Below are 19,229 nucleotides of genomic sequence, written 5' to 3'. Positions count from 1 at the left end.
GGCCTATTACGATCAACACCATGTTTGTGATGTCATTCCCGATACAGGAAGTGCAGGGACGTCTGTGACATTCAACAAGAACGGAGATGCACCGGGACGTTACGACCTGTTCCAGTACCAGATGGACAACAACAGCTCCCCGGGATACAAGAACATTGGACAGTGGATGGAAACGCTACAGCTCAACGTGAGTACTCTATGTGTTGTAATTTATGGTGTGTGTGTGTGATCTGTGTCTGTGTGTGTGTGTGTGTGTGTGTGTGTGTGTGTGTGTGTGTGTGTGTGTGTGTGTGTGTGTGTGTGTGTGTGTGTGTGTGTGTGTGTGGTGTGTGTGTGTGTGTGTGTGTGTGTGTGTGTGGTGTGTCTGTCTGTGTTGTGTCTGTGTGTGTGTGTGTGTGTGGTGTGTCTGTGTGTGTGTGTGTGGTGTGTCTGTGTGTGTTTGGTGTGTGTGTGTGTGTGTGTGTGTGTGTGTGTGTGTGTGTGTGTGTGTGTGTGTGTGTGTGTGGGTGTGTGTGCGTGCGCATGTGTAATTGGGGTGATATGAACCCCACGCCTAACCATAATCCCATGAGGTAATCCTTGTGATTCAAGGATAACATTTAGATTTAGAAGCCTTATACAAGGCTACGAGTGTGTGTGTGTGCGTGCGTGCGTTTGCGTGCGAGCATTTTCGTGCATTCATCTGCGGTTACATACATTATCTGCTTGTGTTCATGTGAGTATACCGTAACCAGAGCAAACCCATAGATTTGAAAGACTCCTGCCATCTAAGAGGACGTCGACGTGTGAACCTTACAGACTGTGTGGTCTCTCTGTTAGTGGATAGATGGTACACATCTGTAATGATTGTCACCGTAATCCTAATTCATTAACCACATCACCCACCTACCTCTAAACCTAATTAATTAACCACAACACCCACCTGCCCCTAATCCTAATTCATTAACCACAACACCCACCTGCCTCTAATCCTAATTCATTAACCACAACACTCACCTGCCTCTAATCCTAATTCATTAACCACATCACCCACCTACCTCTAAACCTAATTAATTAACCACAACACCCACCTGCCCCTAATCCTAATTCATTAACCACAACACCCACCTGCCTCCTAATCCTAATTCATTAACCACAACACTCACCTGCCTCTAATCCTAATTCATTAACCACATCACCCACCTGCCTCTAATCCTAATTCATTAAACAAAACACCCACATGCCTCTAATCCCAATTCATTAACCACAACACCCACCTGCCTCAACTCCAGTTTCATTAACCACATCACCCACCTGCCTCTAATCCAAATGCATTAACCACAACACCCACCTGCCTCTAATCATAATTCATTAACCACATCACCCACCTGTCCCTAATCCTTATTCATTAACCACAACACCCACATGCCTCTAATCCTAATTCATTAACCACATCACCCACCTGCCCCTAATCTGAATTCATTAACCACAACACCCACATGCCTCTAATCCTAATTCATTAACCACATCACCCACCTGCCCCTAATCTCTAATTCATTAACCACAACACCCACATGCCTCTAATCCTAATTCATTAACCACATCACCCACCTGCCCACATCACCCACCTGCCCCTAATCTGAATTCATTAACCACAACACCCACATGCCTCTAAATCTGTGTCGTAAACTACATCACCCACCTGCCTCTAAATCTGTTTCGTAAACCACAGCATCCACCTGCCTCTAATCCTAATTCATTAACCACAACACCCACCTGCCTCTAAATCTGTTTCGTAAACCACATCACCCACCTGCCTCTAATCCTAATTCGTTAACCACAACACCCATCTGCCTCTAATCCTAATTCATTAACCACAACACCCACCTGCTTCTAATCATAATTCATTAACCACATAACCCACCTGCCTCTAATCCTAATTCATTAACCACAACACCCACCTGCCTCTAATCCTAATTCATTAACCACAACACCCACCTGCTTCTAATCATAATTCATTAACCACATAACCCACCTGCCTCTAATCCTAATTCATTAACCACTATACCCACCTGCCTCTAAATCCTAATCTACTAACCACATCACCCACCTGCCCCTAATCCTTATTCATTAACCACAACACCCACCTGCCCCTAATCCTAATTCATTAACCACAACACTCACATGCCTCTAATCCTAATTCATTAACCACATCACCCACCTGCCTCTAATCCTAATTCATTAAACAAAACACCCACAAGTCTCTAATCCTAATTCATTAACCACAACACCCACCTGCCTCGGCTCCAGTTTCATTAACAACATCACCCACCTGCCTCTAATCCTAATTCATTAACCACATCACCCACCTGCCTCTAATCCTAATTCATTAACCACAACACCCACCTGCCTCTAATCCTAATTAATTTACCACATAACCCACCTACCTCTAATCCTAATTCATTAACCACATCACCCACCTGCCTCTAATCCTAATTCATTAACCACATCACCCACCTGCCTCTAATCCTAATTCATTAACCACATCACCCACCTGCCTCTAATCCTAATTCATTAACCACAACACCCACCTGCCTCTAAATCTGTGTCGTAAACTACATCACCCACCTGCCTCTAAATCTCTTTCGTAAACCACAGCATCCACCTGCCTCTAATCCTAATTCATTAACCACAACACCCACCTGCCTCTAAATCTGTTTCGTAAACCACATCACCCACCTGCCTCTAATCCTGATTCATTAACCACAGCACCCACCTGCCTCTAATCCTAATTCATTAACCACAACACCCACCTTCCTCTAATCCCAATTCATTAACCAGATAACCCACCTGCCTCTAATCCTAATTCATTAACCACATCACCCACCTGCCTCTAAATCTGTTTCGTAAACCACAGCATCCACCTGCCTCTAATCCTAATCCATTAACCACAACACCCACCTGCCTCTAAATCTGTTTCGTAAACCACATCACCCACCTGCCTCTAATCCTAATTCATTAACCACAACACCCACCTGCCTCTAATCCCAATTCATTAACCAGATAACCCACCTGCCTCTAATCCTAATTCATTAACCACAACACCCACCTGCCTCTAAATCTGTGTCGTAAACTACATCACCCACCTGCCTCTAAATCTGTGTCGTAAACTACATCACCCACCTGCCTCTAAATCTGTTTCGTAAACTACATCACCCACCTGCCTCTAAATCTGTTTCGTAAACCACAGCATCCACCTGCCTCTAATCCTAATTCATTAACCACAACACCCACCTGCCTCTAAATCTGTTTCATAAACCACATCACCCACCTGCCTCTAATCCTAATTCATTAACCACAACACCCACCTGCCTCTAATCCTAATTCATTAACCACAACACCCACCTGCCTCTAAATCTGTTTCATAAACCACATCACCCACCTGCCTCTAATCCTAATTCATTAACCACAACACCCACCTGCCTCTAATCCTAATTCATTAACCACAACACCCACCTGCCTCTAATCCCAATTCATTAACCACATAACCCACCTGCCTCTAGTCCTAATTCATTAACCACAATACCCACCTGCCTCTAAATCTGTTTCGTAAACTACAGCACCCACCTGCCTCAGCTGCAGTTTCACTAACCACATCACCCACCTGCCCCTAATCCTAATTCATTAACAACAACACCCACCTGCCTCTAATCCTAATTCATTAACCACAACACCCACCTGCCCCTAATCCTAATTCATTAACCACATCACCCACCTGCCTCTAATCCTAATTCATTAACCACAACACCCACCTGCCTCTAAATCTGTGTCGTAAACTACAGCACCCACCTGCCTCAGCTCCAGTTTCACTAACCACATCACCCACCTGCCCCTAATCCTAATTCATTAACAACAACACCCACCTGCCTCTAATCCTAATTCACTAACCACATCACCCACCTGCCTCTAATCCTAATTCATTAACCACAAAACCCACCTGCCTCTAAATCTGTGTCATAAACTACATCACCCACCTGCCTCTAAATCTGTTTCGTAAACCACAGCATCCACCTGCCTCTAATCCTAATTCATTAACCACAAAACCCACCTGCCTCTAAATCTGTTTCGTAAACCACAGCATCCACCTGCCTCGGCTCCCGTTTCTCATTCAGAACCATTGCTGTTTCCCTGTCCCCTTTGTGGAGCACTGCTGTTGTCCAGGACCGATAGGACACAGTGTACCAACTTGCTTTTTGGGATACAACCCACGTCTCTTCTCTGGTCTGTGCTGCTTCCCAGCAGCAGTAAATGATTCACCTCCACTCTCCACAAGTAAGACAGATGTATCATATTCCAGCATTCCAGCCTTAAAATGGGTTCATCACACCGACCTCTGTTTGTTATTGGAGCCGTACTCTCAGGCCACTATGGGCATGGCTCTGGTTTACGTGGTTCCCTATTCCCTACGTATTGTATTACTTTTGACCAGGCCTCATCGCTCTGCACTATAAAGTTAATAGGTTACCATTTGGTACGAAACCTTTGGCGAGTCTGCAGATTAAAACCCGTTTGCCGTATCGGCTCAGGCTTGTTTGGCCCAGTTAATAATAGCGGGAGACAATAAGTAGTCATGTCTGAATAATCGCTTCTTTGAAGAGAGACAGTAACCTTTGATTGAACTATACATTACACATTCATGTATAGGAGACAAATCATGCCTCAGGGGAGATGCACTCATTATAACTGTATAATGTAGCGACATTAACCCAACACCTAGTGACCTCATCAAGAGATTGGAGCCTGTTGGTGTAGCGGTTATTAAGGTGTTTGGTTTGACTGTCAATGGGCACGGGTTTGAATCCCTGTTGGGGCTACACACAACTTTGCTTCAGTATGTAAATGACTGTATAGCTAGCGCCTAGCCTAGTGCTGACACACATTCGTCAGTTCTGTTTTCTCACAGGATGTGTCCCAAAACACCATATTCCCTATTTAGTGCACTACTTTTGACCAAAGCCTTATGCGCCCTGGTCAAAAGTAGTGCGCTACATAGGGAATAGGTTGCCGTTTTGGGAGGCAACCCACACCTTACAGACTGGTTGGTTTCCTCATGACAACCCTTCTGCCTTAGTGGGATGGGAAAACATGTACGCTGTGGAAATGTTGCATGCTAATAGATCTATGTAGATTATACATGACACGTTGATCATGTTGTTCTCATCTTTGTTCATGTATGTATTGATTAGCTAAATACACACAGGATTTGTATGTTAAGTCGCTTGGTATTGTAATGTTACCACGGCTACACATGTCACATCGGGGTGAGTTTGTGAGTCAGTAGTGGTATTAATGTACACAGATCTTTTAACTGTGGGGTATCTGGAAATTCTTGATTTCGATTAGAAAAATGGTTTATAGATGTTCAACAAAAATGTTGTCTCAGTGTCTTGAATAACAAATCAAAAACCATACAGTTTATTATTATTTTCCCAGATGAAATTAGCCCCCAGTTTTCATGAATGATTTCTCCTTCTCGTGACATCTACTATAATCCTCTCAGTCGGAGGCTGTATTAGCCCTCATTTTCAACATTATTGTTAAGATTAATTCCATTTTTACATTTATGTTCCCCATACCAACACATGTATTATAGCCCCAGCAGTGGATTCTTTGCCTTTCTGTCCCCCAATCGATTCGACATGCTTTGTGGAATTCCATTAGTTCATCATCTTGTCCAGAAACTCAGGGGCGGGGGGGGGGGGGGTGTATACGACGACTCTGTGGCTGAGACATGAATGGCATGTAGCCTAGTGGTTAGATCGTTGAGACAGTAACCCAAACGTTGCTGGATCGAGTCTGTAGTTTTTTTTCCCCTGAGCAAGGCAGTTAACCCACTGTTCCCCTGAGCAAGGCAGTTAACCCACTGTTCCCCTGAGCAAGGCAGTTAACCCACTGTTCCCCTGAACCAGGCAGTTAACCCACTGTTCCCCTGAACAAGGCAGTTAACCCACTGTTCCCCCTGAGCATGGCAGTTAACCCACTGTTCTCCTGAAGCAAGGCAGTTAACCCACTGTTCCCATGAGCAAGGCAGTTAACCCACTGTTCCCCTGAACAAGACAGTTAACCCACTGTTCCCCTGAACAAGGTAGTTAACCCACTGTTCCCTGAGCAAGGCAGTTAACCCACTGTTCCCCTGAACAAGGCAGTTAACCCACTGTTCCCCTGAACAAGGCAGTTAACCCACTGTTCCCCTGAACAAGGCAGTTAACCCACTGTTCCCCGTGCACTGAAGATGTGGATGTTGATTAAGGCACCCCCCTCCCCCACATCTCTCTGATTCAGAGGGGTTTGGGTTAAATGTTGAAGGCACATTACAGTTGATGGCATTCAGTTGTACAGCTGACTAGATATCCCCCTTCTGACCAGATCCCTATGGTGCACTAAAATAGGGAATAGGGAGCGATTTAGAAACGACCATGTCTCTGTTATGATAAAGCCTCTCTCCCCGGTCTCCCCCGGACACGACTGCTGAGTCACAGATGACTCCAGCTCAGACTCCAAAGATTGCCCCTCAGCTCCCCATGAAAATGTCATATCCAGTGTGGGGGAATGAAAAACTTGTACAGAGGGTGTTTGGGATTATGTGACTGCCATATAAAGACGAGTAAAGACATGAAGTCAAATGAAGTTCCTTTAGTTTGTCCTTTTGAGCTACTTTCTATCAGGGCTGAATGTCTACTGCATGTTGAGGTAGGCTTCTACTGGATGTTGAGGTAGGGCTCTACAGGATGTCGAGGTAGGGTTCTAATGGATGTTGAGGTAGGGTTCTACTGGATGTCGAGGTAAGGTTCTACTTGATGTCGAGGTAGGGCTCTACAGAATGTCGAGGTAGGGTTCTACTGGATGTCGAGGTAGGGTTCTACTGGATGTCGAGGTAAGGTTCTACTTGATGTCGAGGTAGGGATCTACAGGATGTCGAGGTAGAGTTCTACTGGATGTCGAGGTAAGGTTCTACTTGATGTCGAGGTAGGGCTCTACCAGATGTCTACTGGATGTCGAGGTAGGGTTCTACAGGATGTCTACTGGATGTCGAGGTAGGGTTCAACTGGATGCCTACTGGATGTTCGAGGTAGGGTTCTACTGGATGTTGAGGTAGGGTTCTACTGGATGTCGAGGTAGGGTTCTACTGGATGTCGAGGTAGGGCTCTACAGGATGTCTACTGGATGTTGAGGTAGGGCTCTACAGGATGTCTACTGCATGTTGAGGTAAGGTTCTACTTGATGTTGAGGTAGGGTTCTACTGGATGTCTACTGGATGTCGAGGTAGGGCTCGACAGGATGTCTACTGGATGTCGAGGTAGGGTTCTACAGGATGTCTACTGGATGTCGAGGTAGGGCTCTACAGGATGTCTACTGGATGTCGAGGTAGGGTTCTACAGGATGTCTACTGGATGTCGAGGTAGGGTTCTAGTGGATGTCTACTGGATGTCGAGGTAGGGTTCTACTGGATGTCTACTGGATGTCGAGGTAGGGTTCTACTGGATGTCTACTGGATGCTGAGGTAGGGTTCTACTGGATGTCTACTGGTTGTCGAGGTAGGGTTCTACTGGATGTTCGGGGTAGGCTTCTACTGGATGTCGAGGTAGGGTTCTGCTGTACGTCTACTGCATGTCTACTGGATGTTGAGGTAGGGCTCTACTTGATGTCTAGGTAAGGTTCTACTGCATGTCTACTGGATGTCGAGGTATGGTTCTACTGGATGTCTACTGGATGTTGAGGTAGGGTTCTTCTGCATGTCTACTGCATGTCGAGGTAAGGTTCTACTTGATGTTGAGGTAGGGTTCTACTGGATGTCTACTGGATGTTGAGGTAGGGTTCTACTGCATGTCTACTGGATGTCGAGCTAGGGTTCTACTGGATGTCTACTGCATGTCGTGTTAGGGTTCTACTGCAGAGTTAACTGTTGGAGATCATTCTACATATAGAAAAACTCATTATTATCTCAACTGTTGCTTTATCCGTTTTGTATGCAAACTTACTAGCAATCTACAGAGATAGAGAGAAAGAGAGAGAGAATGTTTGTGAGAGCAAAAGAGAGAAATAGTGAGTGAGAAAGAGAGCAAGAAAGAGAGCTAGAGAAAGGAGAAAGTGAGTGAAAGACAAAAACAGAGCGTGCGCTCTTTTCTCTCTGTGATCATTCAACAGTGAAGTAGCTATATCTCCATTCCTCTGCTTTGTGTGGTTGGTTGTGATGGAAACAGTGAAACTCTTCAAAAATGCATGAATGCAGTGGTTTAGATGCATGATTACAGGCTTCATCAGAAAAACCAGTTACTATATCCCAAATGGCACCCTGTTCCCTATAAAGGGCCCATTAGTGTTCTGGTCAAAAGTAGTGCACTTTATAGGGAATAGGATGCCATTTGGTACACAGCCTCGGCGGCAGCAGGTTGAAGCAGAAATGGAAGCAGAGAGGGAAAGATGTAAATGTAATGCAGTTCGGTTCTTGATGTTTCATGCAGATCCAGCCATTAATAATGAATGAAAGTTACACAATCTTCATTTTCCTGGGCTTAAATTAGCATTTTCTTAAAAATGTGTTTTGGAGCTTTTAAGAAATGATGGCTGCCTAACGTCTCTCTCTATGGTTTAAATATGCCTTGGCTTACACCTACAAGTCACTCGCTCACACACAATGTTTTTTTTTTTTTTGTATTTAGAGCATCTCTCAGCGAATCAAACTCAATGCTCTGCCAAGCAATGATACAATGTTCTCTTCAATATTGATTGATAACTTGATGATCTCTGATGCTTCTATGCCTCTTCAGATCTCTTCAGACCATGTTTAAAGAAGCTACAGAGAAATGATCGCCTCTGTAATGATATTTTACCTTGATCTCACCAATTGGTATTCCTACATAACAAGCCTTCAGATTCAGGTTCAGTCCCAAATGGTACCCTATTCCCTATGCAGTACACTTCTTTTGACCAGGGCCCATGGGACTCTGGTCTAAAGTAGTGCACTATGTAGGGAATAGGGTGTGATTTGGGATGTAATCTTGGATCAGTGATGATTAGTCTGATGGGGGTTTGTTAAAGGCCAGAGGAGACCCTTGGGACACAGGGCCTCTGAATAAAGCAGCAATTAATACATATAAATATACTGTCTTTACCTACAGTAGGGCTGGAGTATGTACTGTTCTGGTGTTGGTCTGGTCTGGTGTTGGTCTGGTCTGGTGTTGGTCTGGTCTGGTGTTGGTCTGGTCTGGTGTTGGTCTGGTCTGGTGTTGGTCTGGTCTGGTGTTGGTCTGGTCTGTTGTTGGTCTGGTCTGGTGTTGGTCTGGTCTGTTGTTGGTCTGGTCTAGTCTGTTGTCTGGTCTGGTCTGGTGTTGGTCTGGTCTGGTGTTGGTCTGGTCTGGTGTTGGTCTGGTCTGGTGTTGGTCTGGTCTGGTGTTGGTCTGGTCTGGTGTTGGTCTGGTCTGGTGTTGGTCTGGTCTGGTGTTGGTCTGGTCTGGTGTTGGTCTGGTCTGGTGTTGGTCTGGTCTGGTGTTGGTCTGGTCTGGTGTTGGTCTAGTCTGTTGTTGGTCTGGTCTGGTGTTGGTCTGGTCTGGTGTTGGTCTGGTCTGGTGTTGGTCTGGTCTGTTGTTGGTCTGGTCTGGTGTTGGTCTGGTCTTGTGTTGGTCTGGTCTGGTGTTGGTCTGGTCTGGTGTTGGTCTGGTCTGGTGTTGGTCTGGTCTGGTGTTGGTCTGGTCTGGTGGTGGTCTGGTCTGGTCTGTTGTTGGTCTGGTCTAGTCTGTTGTTGGTCTGGTCTGGTCTGGTGTTGGTCTGGTCTGGTGTTGGTCTGGTCTGGTGTTGGTCTGGTCTGGTTTGGTGTTGGTCTGGTCTGGTGTTGGTCTGGTCTGGTGTTGGTCTGGTCTGGTGGTGTTGGTCTGGGTCTGGTCTGGTGTTGTTGATCTGGTGTGGTCTGGTCTGGTCTGGTCTGGTGTTGGTCTGGTCTGGTGTTGGTCTGGTCTGGTCTGGTGTTGGTCTGGTCTGGTGTTGGTCTGGTCTGGTCTGGTCTGGTGTTGGTCTGGTCCATAGGTAAACACCTGGCACTATCTATCAATTTGACCTGTCTGCGTCACTTCTCTCTTCATTCAGTTGAAAGCTTGTAACGCCACTCCCGTAGTTTGGTGGCTTTTAGAAACCTTCCACCTTACCACTCCACACATTTTTGCATACTGTGTGTTACACAATAAGAGTTGTTTGTTCGAGAATTGTTTGGTCACACCTTCAGCAATATTTCCCTCCTTTTGCTGTTTTCATGTTTTCATGTTTTCGTGTTGTTTGCATCACAGCTAGTCTCATGAACTAAACAGAGTTAGATCACTTATTTTGTCTTGGCTGTTGTGTATTTTTCCCCTTGATACAAAAACGTGATATGCGATTAGCCAGTAATTTGGCTCTCAGTCAAATTCATTCAACTTCTAAATGCAACTGAACAATGGGTGTTTAATTTATCACCTGTTGAGAAAAACACCTTTAATTTCATACTTTTCATTCTCGTCTTGGAATGTGGCCTACCCATGGTCTTTTGTCTTTGTGTTTTCAAAAACAGAATAATTGAACCACTGGAGTTTCAAAGAGAAGTTAGTGAGAAAAATAACTTCAGGCTATGCATATTGAGTAACCAACTCAGTGGCCTTGTGGTTAGAGTGTCTGCACTAAGATTGCAAGGATGGGAGTTTGATTCCTGGCTGAGTCATACCAAAGGCTGTAAAAATGGGACCTGATGCTTGGCACTCAGCATTAGGGAGATTGTGGATAAGACCCTGTGACGGAGTAGCGTCCTATCCAAAGCTTGAACTTGTACACCATGCTACAGAAACAGGAAGTATGCTCCTGTGAGCCATTCCAGCTTGCACAAGCTTATATTGAGTAAATATGCATGCACCATGTGCCACAGACCTAATACTCAAAGCAGGATTCTCTATAACACAATGTACTCTTCCACCAATGCAATCCCCTATCCTATCATCTGAGATCTACAGAAGAAGTTTGGGAATAGGAACTAGTAGATGTTCCGTCAGCAGATTCCGTTGAATCTCCTCTTCCTCCTGATTTGAATTCATTCATTTCACATCTCACGACGAAGTGCAGGCGCACAACAGATGACAAAATAAAATCCCCATTTTATATTAATTATAGTTTACCGCGGTCTACTTAACACGGTGTCCTCTTGTTTAAATACAGGAGGAAAGGAAGAACAAGGAAGAACAATTGGCCCCAACAAATATGTATCCTGTTCCGTATCCATAGCAACAGGGTTTGTTTATAATCTCATTAGGTTTTCCTCTGTGGTGTCTTTTATGATGTGCGCTAGGATAGCACTCACCATACGTCACAAACATTCAAAACTACCTACACACCATACCTACTGTATCAGTCAACCCCTAACAGTAATGATAATAGTTTACTATATTTGTCAAGGGCTTTTTAATTATACAAGAATAATCTCCAAGTGCATGAAATAAAAGATAAACTTACTTTAAAAAATAAAAGTATGTGAGGAAGGGTACGCACCGGATTGAGATGAGTCTTGAGGCTTTAAAAAGCTCCATCGGTCTGAACAGCTCTGAGATTGTCATGAAGGGAGTTCCAAAGGCATGCTTTGTGGGATGTAAAGACACGGTCACCCCATTGTACCAAGCCTGGTCCTGGAGGTATTACACTCGGTACACTCACCATGGTTCCAAGTTCACTCCTCAAGTAGCTAGTCTGAACACACTATGGCTCGTAGCGGATGAAGAACTTCTAAGGAAAACTAAGGCTGCCTACCACAGTAACCACAGATCTAAAGTCCCACAACAGAGACCCACTGGCAAAGAAAATATACACTATTTTTTTTAGCAACACGAAGCAGGTTTGTATTCAAGGGTTAGTGGATCTTGTCCAAGTGTATCACCTTCTAACAATAAATCTGAACCTCATGAGAATAGTTCCAACCAGTCCGGAGGTGGTTTGATAAACCACATAACCTGAGACCTGAACACCGATATTCATTACGGAGAAAATATAAACTCAAAGCTACTTCCTTATAATACATTACCCCTTTACCTTCTAACATGTTTGTTCTTACCAGCATTGATTTCACCGATAACTCATTTTTGTGTAGATCTGTACTTGTTTTAAGTGGTTGTCTGACCTATACCTTAGTTAACTAAGTCTCTTGACCTATACCTTAGTTAACTACAGTGGCTGTAAGTCTCTCTGACCCATACCTTAGTTAGATACAGTGACTGTAAGTCACTCTGGTCTATACCTTAGTTAAATACAGTGACTGTAAGTCACTCTGGTCTATACCTTAGTTAAATACAGTGACTGTAAGTCACTCTGGTCTATACCTTAGTTAAATACAGTGACTGTAAGTCACTCTGGTCTATACCTTAGTTAGATACAGTGACTGTAAGTCACTCTGGTCTATACCTTAGTTAGATACAGTGACTGTAAGTCTCTCTGGTCTATACCTTAGTTAAATACAGTGACTGTAAGTCACTCTGGTCTATACCTTAGTTAAATACAGTGACTGTAAGTCACTCTGGTCTATACCTTAGTTAGATACAGTGACTGTAAGTCACTCTGGTCTATACCTTAGTTAGATACAGTGACTGTAAGTCTCTCTGATCCATACCTTAGTTAGATACAGTGAATGTAAGTCACTCTGACCCATACCTTAGTTAGATACAGTGACTGTAAGTCTCTCTGGTCTATACCTTAGTTAAATACAGTGACTGTAAGTCACTCTGGTCTATACCTTAGTTAAATACAGTGACTGTAGGTCACTCTGGTCTATACCTTAGTTAGATACAGTGACTGTAAGTCACTCTGGTCTATACCTTAGTTAGATACAGTGACTGTAAGTCACTCTGATCTATACCTTAGTTAAATACAGTGACTGTAAGTCTCTCTGACCCATACCTTAGTTAACTACAGTGACTGTAAGTCTGTCTGACCCATACCTTAGTTAAATACAGTGACTGTAAGTCTCTCTGATCTATACCTTAGTTAAATACAGTGACTGTAAGTCTCTCTGATCTATACCTTAGTTAAGTTCAGTGACTGTAAGTTGCTCTGAATAAGAGTGTATGCTAAATATAATTTAAATGTCAGAACATTAAAACATGAATCCCATTGCATTAAAATGTACAGACTGTACGAGCAGAAAGTTGATTTACATGTAAATGTGTTTGTTGGCGTAATCTTGGCTGTGAGAGAGAGAGAGAAAGAGAGAGCGTGAGAGAGAGAGCACGAGAGAGAGGAATGGAGAGAGCGAGGGAGAGAGAAAAAGAGAGCGAGGAAGAGAGAGAGAGAGAGAGAGAGAGGGAAGAGAGAGAGAGAGAGAAAAAGAGAGTGAGGAAGAGAGCGAGAGGGGGAAGAGAGAGAGCGAGGAAGAGAGAGAGAGAAAGAGAGAGAGAGAAAGAGAGGGAGAGAGAAAGAGATATAGAGAATACTGTACATAGTGGTGCCATAAAGTTGTGATAAGCCTAGTCATTTTGGACAAAGGCTAACAACGGTTTATTCTAAATTACACTGTAATGCCTAGAAATATGGTAACATTGATAAAGTAGTCAAATGTTTAGTAACAAACAACTTTGCCAGCATTATCATGTCTTCAATTTGACTTTAGACAGATGAAAATGTTGTCATTAGCTAGCAAAGTTTGTCAAAAAACAGATAGCAATGTTAACAATAGCTAGCTAAATCTGGTGGCCTCCCCTCAATCCTAGCTAGCTAGCCTACGTTATATTGCATCTAAAGTAAATTTGGCAACATCAAAATGTTGTCCTACTATTCATTGGCCTCCTTTTGAATCACATGTTTTATTTATTTCCAAGCCACTGTAATGCACTTTCAATGAAATCTTCATCAGCGTTCATGGATGACTCATTGTGTAGAACGCTCAGTTGGGAGTCAGTACATAACCAACGTTCAAAACAATGTTGTGATGAAACATGAAACCCATGAATACCTTAGTTAACTACAGTGACTGTAAGTCACTCTGACCCATACCTTAGTTAAATACAGTGACTCTAAGTCTCTCTGATCTATACCTTAGTTAACTACAGTGACTCTAAGTCACTCTGACGCATACCTTAGTTAAATACAGTGACTCTAAGTCTCTCTGATCTATACCTTAGTTAAATACAGTGACTGTAAGTCACTCTGGTCTATACCTTAGTTAAATACAGTGACTGTAAGTCACTCTGGTCTATACCTTAGTTAAATACAGTGACTGTAAGTCACTCTGGTCTATACCTTAGTTAGATACAGTGACTGTAAGTCACTCTGATCTATACCTTAGTTAAATACAGTGACTGTAAGTCTCTCTGACCCATACCTTAGTTAAATACAGTGACTGTAAGTCTCTCTGATCTATACCTGAGTTAAGTTCAGTGACTGTAAGTTGCTCTGAATAAGAGTGTATGCTAAATATAATTTAAATGTCAGAACATTAAAACATGAATCCCATTGCATTAAAATGTACAGACTGTACGAGCAGAAAGTTGATTTACATGTAAATGTGTTTGTTGGCGTAATCTTGGCTGTGAGAGAGAGAGAGAAAGAGAGAGCGTGAGAGAGAGAGCACGAGAGAGAGGAATGGAGAGAGCGAGGGAGAGAGAAAAAGAGAGCGAGGAAGAGAGAGAGAGAGAGAGAGAGGGAAGAGAGAGAGAGAGAGAAAAAGAGAGTGAGGAAGAGAGCGAGAGGGGGAAGAGAGAGAGCGAGGAAGAGAGAGAGAGAAAGAGAGAGAGAGAAAGAGAGGGAGAGAGAAAGAGATATAGAGAATACTGTACATAGTGGTGCCATAAAGTTGTGATAAGCCTAGTCATTTTGGACAAAGGCTAACAACGGTTTATTCTAAATTACACTGTAATGCCTAGAAATATGGTAACATTGATAAAGTAGTCAAATGTTTAGTAACAAACAACTTTGCCAGCATTATCATGTCTTCAATTTGACTTTAGACAGATGAAAATGTTGTCATTAGCTAGCAAAGTTTGTCAAAAAACAGATAGCAATGTTAACAATAGCTAGCTAAATCTGGTGGCCTCCCCTCAATCCTAGCTAGCTAGCCTACGTTATATTGCATCTAAAGTAAATTTGGCAACATCAAAATGTTGTCCTACTATTCATTGGCCTCCTTTTGAATCACATGTTTTATTTATTTCCAAGCCACTGTAATGCACTTTCAATGAAATCTTCATCAGCGTTCATGGATGACTCATTGTGTAGAACGCTCAGTTGGGAGTCAGTACATAACCAACGTTCAAAACAATGTTGTGATGAAACATGAAACCCATGAATACCTTAGTTAACTACAGTGACTGTAAGTCACTCTGGTCTATACCTTAGTTAACTACAGTGACTCTAAGTCTCTCTGACGCATACCTTAGTTAACTACAGTGACTGTAAGTCACTCTGGTCTATACCTTAGTTAAATACAGTGACTGTAAGTCACTCTGGTCTATACCTTAGTTAACTACAGTGACTCTAAGTCACTCTGACGCATACCTTAGTTAACTACAGTGACTGTAAGTCACTCTGGTCTATACCTTAGTTAACTACAGTGACTCTAAGTCACTCTGACCCATACCTTAGTTAAATACAGTGACTCTAAGTCTCTCTGATCTATACCTTAGTTAACTACAGTGACTCTAAGTCACTCTGACCCATACCTTAGTTAACTACAGTGACTCTAAGTCACTCTGACCCATACCTTAGTTAAATACAGGGACTGTAAGTCACTCTGACCCATACCTTAGTTAAATACAGGGACTGTAAGTCACTCTGACCCATACCTTAGTTAAATACAGTGACTCTAAGTCTCTCTGATCTATACCTTAGTTAACTACAGTGACTCTAAGTCACTCTGACCTATACCTTAGTTAAAGGCGGTGACTGTAAGTCACTCTGGTCTATTCATGGACTGCAGCTACGTCATTCAGTCATGTCATACCATTGTTATGAGCATTCTCATCCCGTGTTGGCCGCCACACTGATGTCTGAAATCGAGTCTAGCTAGGTAGTCGCAATGGCTCACCTCAACTCGGAGGAAGAAAATGTAATACTTAAACTGGGGAGGCAGGTAGCCTAGTGGTTAGAGCGTTGGGCCAGTAACCAGCAGGTAGCCTAGTGGTTAGAGCGTTGGGACAGTAACCAGCAGGTAGCCTAGTGGTTAGAGCGTTGGGCCAGTAACCAGCAGGTAGCCTAGTGGTTAGAGCGTTGGGCCAGTAACCAGCAGGTAGCCTAGTGGTTAGAGCGTTGGGCCAGTAACCAGCAGGTAGCCTAGTGGTTAGAGCGTTGGGCCAGTAACCAGCAGGTAGCCTAGTGGTTAGAGCGTTGGGCCAGTAACCAGCAGGTAGCCTAGTGGTTAGAGCGTTGGGCCAGTAACCGATAGGTTGCTGGATTGAATCCCCGAGCTGACAAGCTAAAGAAAAATCTGTCATTCTGCCCCTGAACAAGGTAACTAACCCAATGTTCCCCAGTAGGCAGCCATTGTAAATAATAATTTATTTGTAACTGACTTGCCTCGATAAATAAACTAACTCTACTTGGGTAATGTGACTGTTATAGTGTTCCCGCCAACTTGTTTAAGCCTGCGGTTAGGGAAATCTTTCTGTCCTATAAACGTTTACAGTATAAGTTAGACCTAGATGTAATTACCAGGAAATGTCAAATTTGGCTGTAATTTTAAACATGTAGGGTCGAGCACCGTAAGTGTCTCATCCCCCAAATACAGACCGTTTTTCAACAGAGTCAAAGTGACAAGTGGTTTCATTGTTACAGGTAAATCATTGACAAAGCCTGAATGTGACCCCCAGCACATTCTTGACTTACTGTACAACAGGATGGAACCGTGCTGATGGCACACTGCGCATGCAAGGCTGGCCTTAGAGAGGCATGTTCCCATGCTGTTGCCTTGATGTGTGTAGTATTGGCAGCTGTGGATCTGAGAAATGGGCAGGCATGCACTGACAGGCCATATGAGTGGGGCCAGTCAACTGTGGAGGCCGTTAAGAAGGTGCAGTGTACTGAACTCAGCAGGATGTTCTCCGGAAGAAAGAAAGCCTGCTCTTCTTTCCCATCCAACTCTACCCTCAAACCATCAGATAAGGAACTCCACTTGCCTGCACCACTGCCAAGCCTTTACCAGAGCAAAATGCTTCAGTGGGACTTGTCCAAGTTGTTGCTGGAGAACGCTGAGAGATTTAATCAGCTCCGTTTAACAGAAGAACAGGTATGTGGAATACACAGGACAGGAATAGGTATGTGGAATACACAAGTACGTGGAATACACAGGTATGTGGAATACACAGGTATGTAGAATACATAGGTATGTGGAATACACAGGTATGTGGAATACACAGGACAGGAATAGGTATGTGGAATACACAAGTACGTGGAATACACAGGTATGTGGAATACACAGGACAGGAATAGGTATGTAGAATACACAGGTATGTGGAATACACAGGACAGGAATAGGTATGTGGAATACACAGGTATGTGGAATACACAGGACAGGAATAGGTATGTGGAATACGCAGGACAGGAATAGGTATGTGGAATACACAGGACAGGAATAGGTATGTAGAATACACAGGTATGTAGAATACATAGGTATGTGGAATACACAGGTACGTGGAATACACAGGTATGTAGAATACATAGGTATGTAGAATACACAGGTATGTAGAATACACAGGTATGTAGAATACACAGGTACGTGGAATACACAGGACAGGAATAGGTATGTGGAATACACAAGTACGTGGAATACACAGGTATGTAGAATACACAGGTATGTAGAATAAACAGGTATGTGGAATACACAGGTACGTGGAATACACAGGACAGGAATAGGTATGTGGAATACACAGGTACGTGGAATACACAGGACAGGAATAGGTATGTGGAATACACAGGTATGTGGAATACACAGGTATGTGGAATACACAGGTATGTAGAATACACAGGTATGTGGAATACACAGGTATGTAGAATACACAGGTATGTAGAATACGCAGGTATGTAGAATACACAGGTATGTAGAATACATAGGTATGTAGAATACACAGGTATGTAGAATACACAGGTATGTAGAATACACAGGTATGTGGAATACACAGGTATGTGGAATACACAGGACTGGAATAGGTATGTAGAATATGCAGGTATGTAGAATACACAGGTATGTAGAATACACAGGTATGTAGAATACACAGGTATGTAGAATACACAGGTATGTGGAATACACAGGTACGTGGAATACACAGGACAGGAATAGGTATGTGGAATACACAGGTATGTGGAATACACAGGTATGTAGAATACACAGGTATGTAGAATACACAGGTATGTGGAATACACAGGTATGTAGAATACACAGGTATGTAGAATACACAGGTATGTGGAATACACAGGTATGTAGAATACACAGGTATGTAGAATACACAGGTATGTGGAACACACAGGTATGTAGAATACACAGGTATGTAGAATACACAGGTATGTAGAATACACAGGTATGTAGAATACGCAGGTATGTAGAATACACAGGTATGTGGAATACACAGGTATGTGGAATACACAGGTATGTAGAATACACAGGTATGTGGAATACACAGGTATGTAGAATACACAGGTATGTAGAATACATAGGTATGTAGAATACATAGGTATGCAGGACAGGAATAGGTATGTAGAATACACAGGTATGTAGAATACACAGGTATGTAGAATACACAGGTATGTAGAATACACAGGTATGTAGAATACATAGGTATGCAGGACAGGAATAGGTATGTAGAATACACAGGTATGTAGAATACACAGGTATGTAGAATACACAGGTATGTAGAATACACAGGTATGTAGAATACGCAGGACAGGAATAGGTTTGTAGAATACACAGGTATGTAGAATACATAGGTATGTAGAATACATAGGTATGCAGGACAGGAATAGACAATTATAAAAGATGCAGACTGTGTTTCCTCCAAACACAAATACTTTTTAATCAACATTTTTATACAACGTTAAACCCATTGTATTCTGAGTTCACGATCTTTTAAAGAATCCTTGCATGTCTTGCTTCCCAGTGTTTGATGATAGAGGAGGAGACTAGGAATCAGGCAAAGAGTAGGGTGTGACTTGACCAATTGGCAGGGAGAGGGTTGACGGTTTCTGCTTCTGGTGAAGCAGTCAGGTCA

The 19,229-nt window shown here is 43.1% G+C and overlaps 1 protein-coding gene across 2 annotated transcripts in view; it reads left to right on the top strand.

Annotated features, from left to right (window-relative positions):
* LOC112255367 (metabotropic glutamate receptor 7) overlaps positions 1 to 19,229 on the top strand; it is a 404,189-nt gene that overhangs the window by 305,849 nt on the left and 79,111 nt on the right. For both annotated transcript variants that reach the window (XM_042324868.1, XM_042324869.1), the window contains exon 7: positions 48 to 187. In XM_042324868.1, coding sequence (XP_042180802.1) covers positions 48 to 187 — 140 coding nt within the window. The remainder of the gene's footprint in view (positions 1 to 47; positions 188 to 19,229) is intronic.

The sequence above is a fragment of the Oncorhynchus tshawytscha genome, linkage group LG07 (assembly GCF_018296145.1).
Source record: "Oncorhynchus tshawytscha isolate Ot180627B linkage group LG07, Otsh_v2.0, whole genome shotgun sequence".
Lineage (NCBI taxonomy): Eukaryota > Metazoa > Chordata > Actinopteri > Salmoniformes > Salmonidae > Oncorhynchus > Oncorhynchus tshawytscha.
Note: the sequence above shows the minus strand (reverse complement) of the source record. Positions and strands in the feature narration are given on the sequence as shown.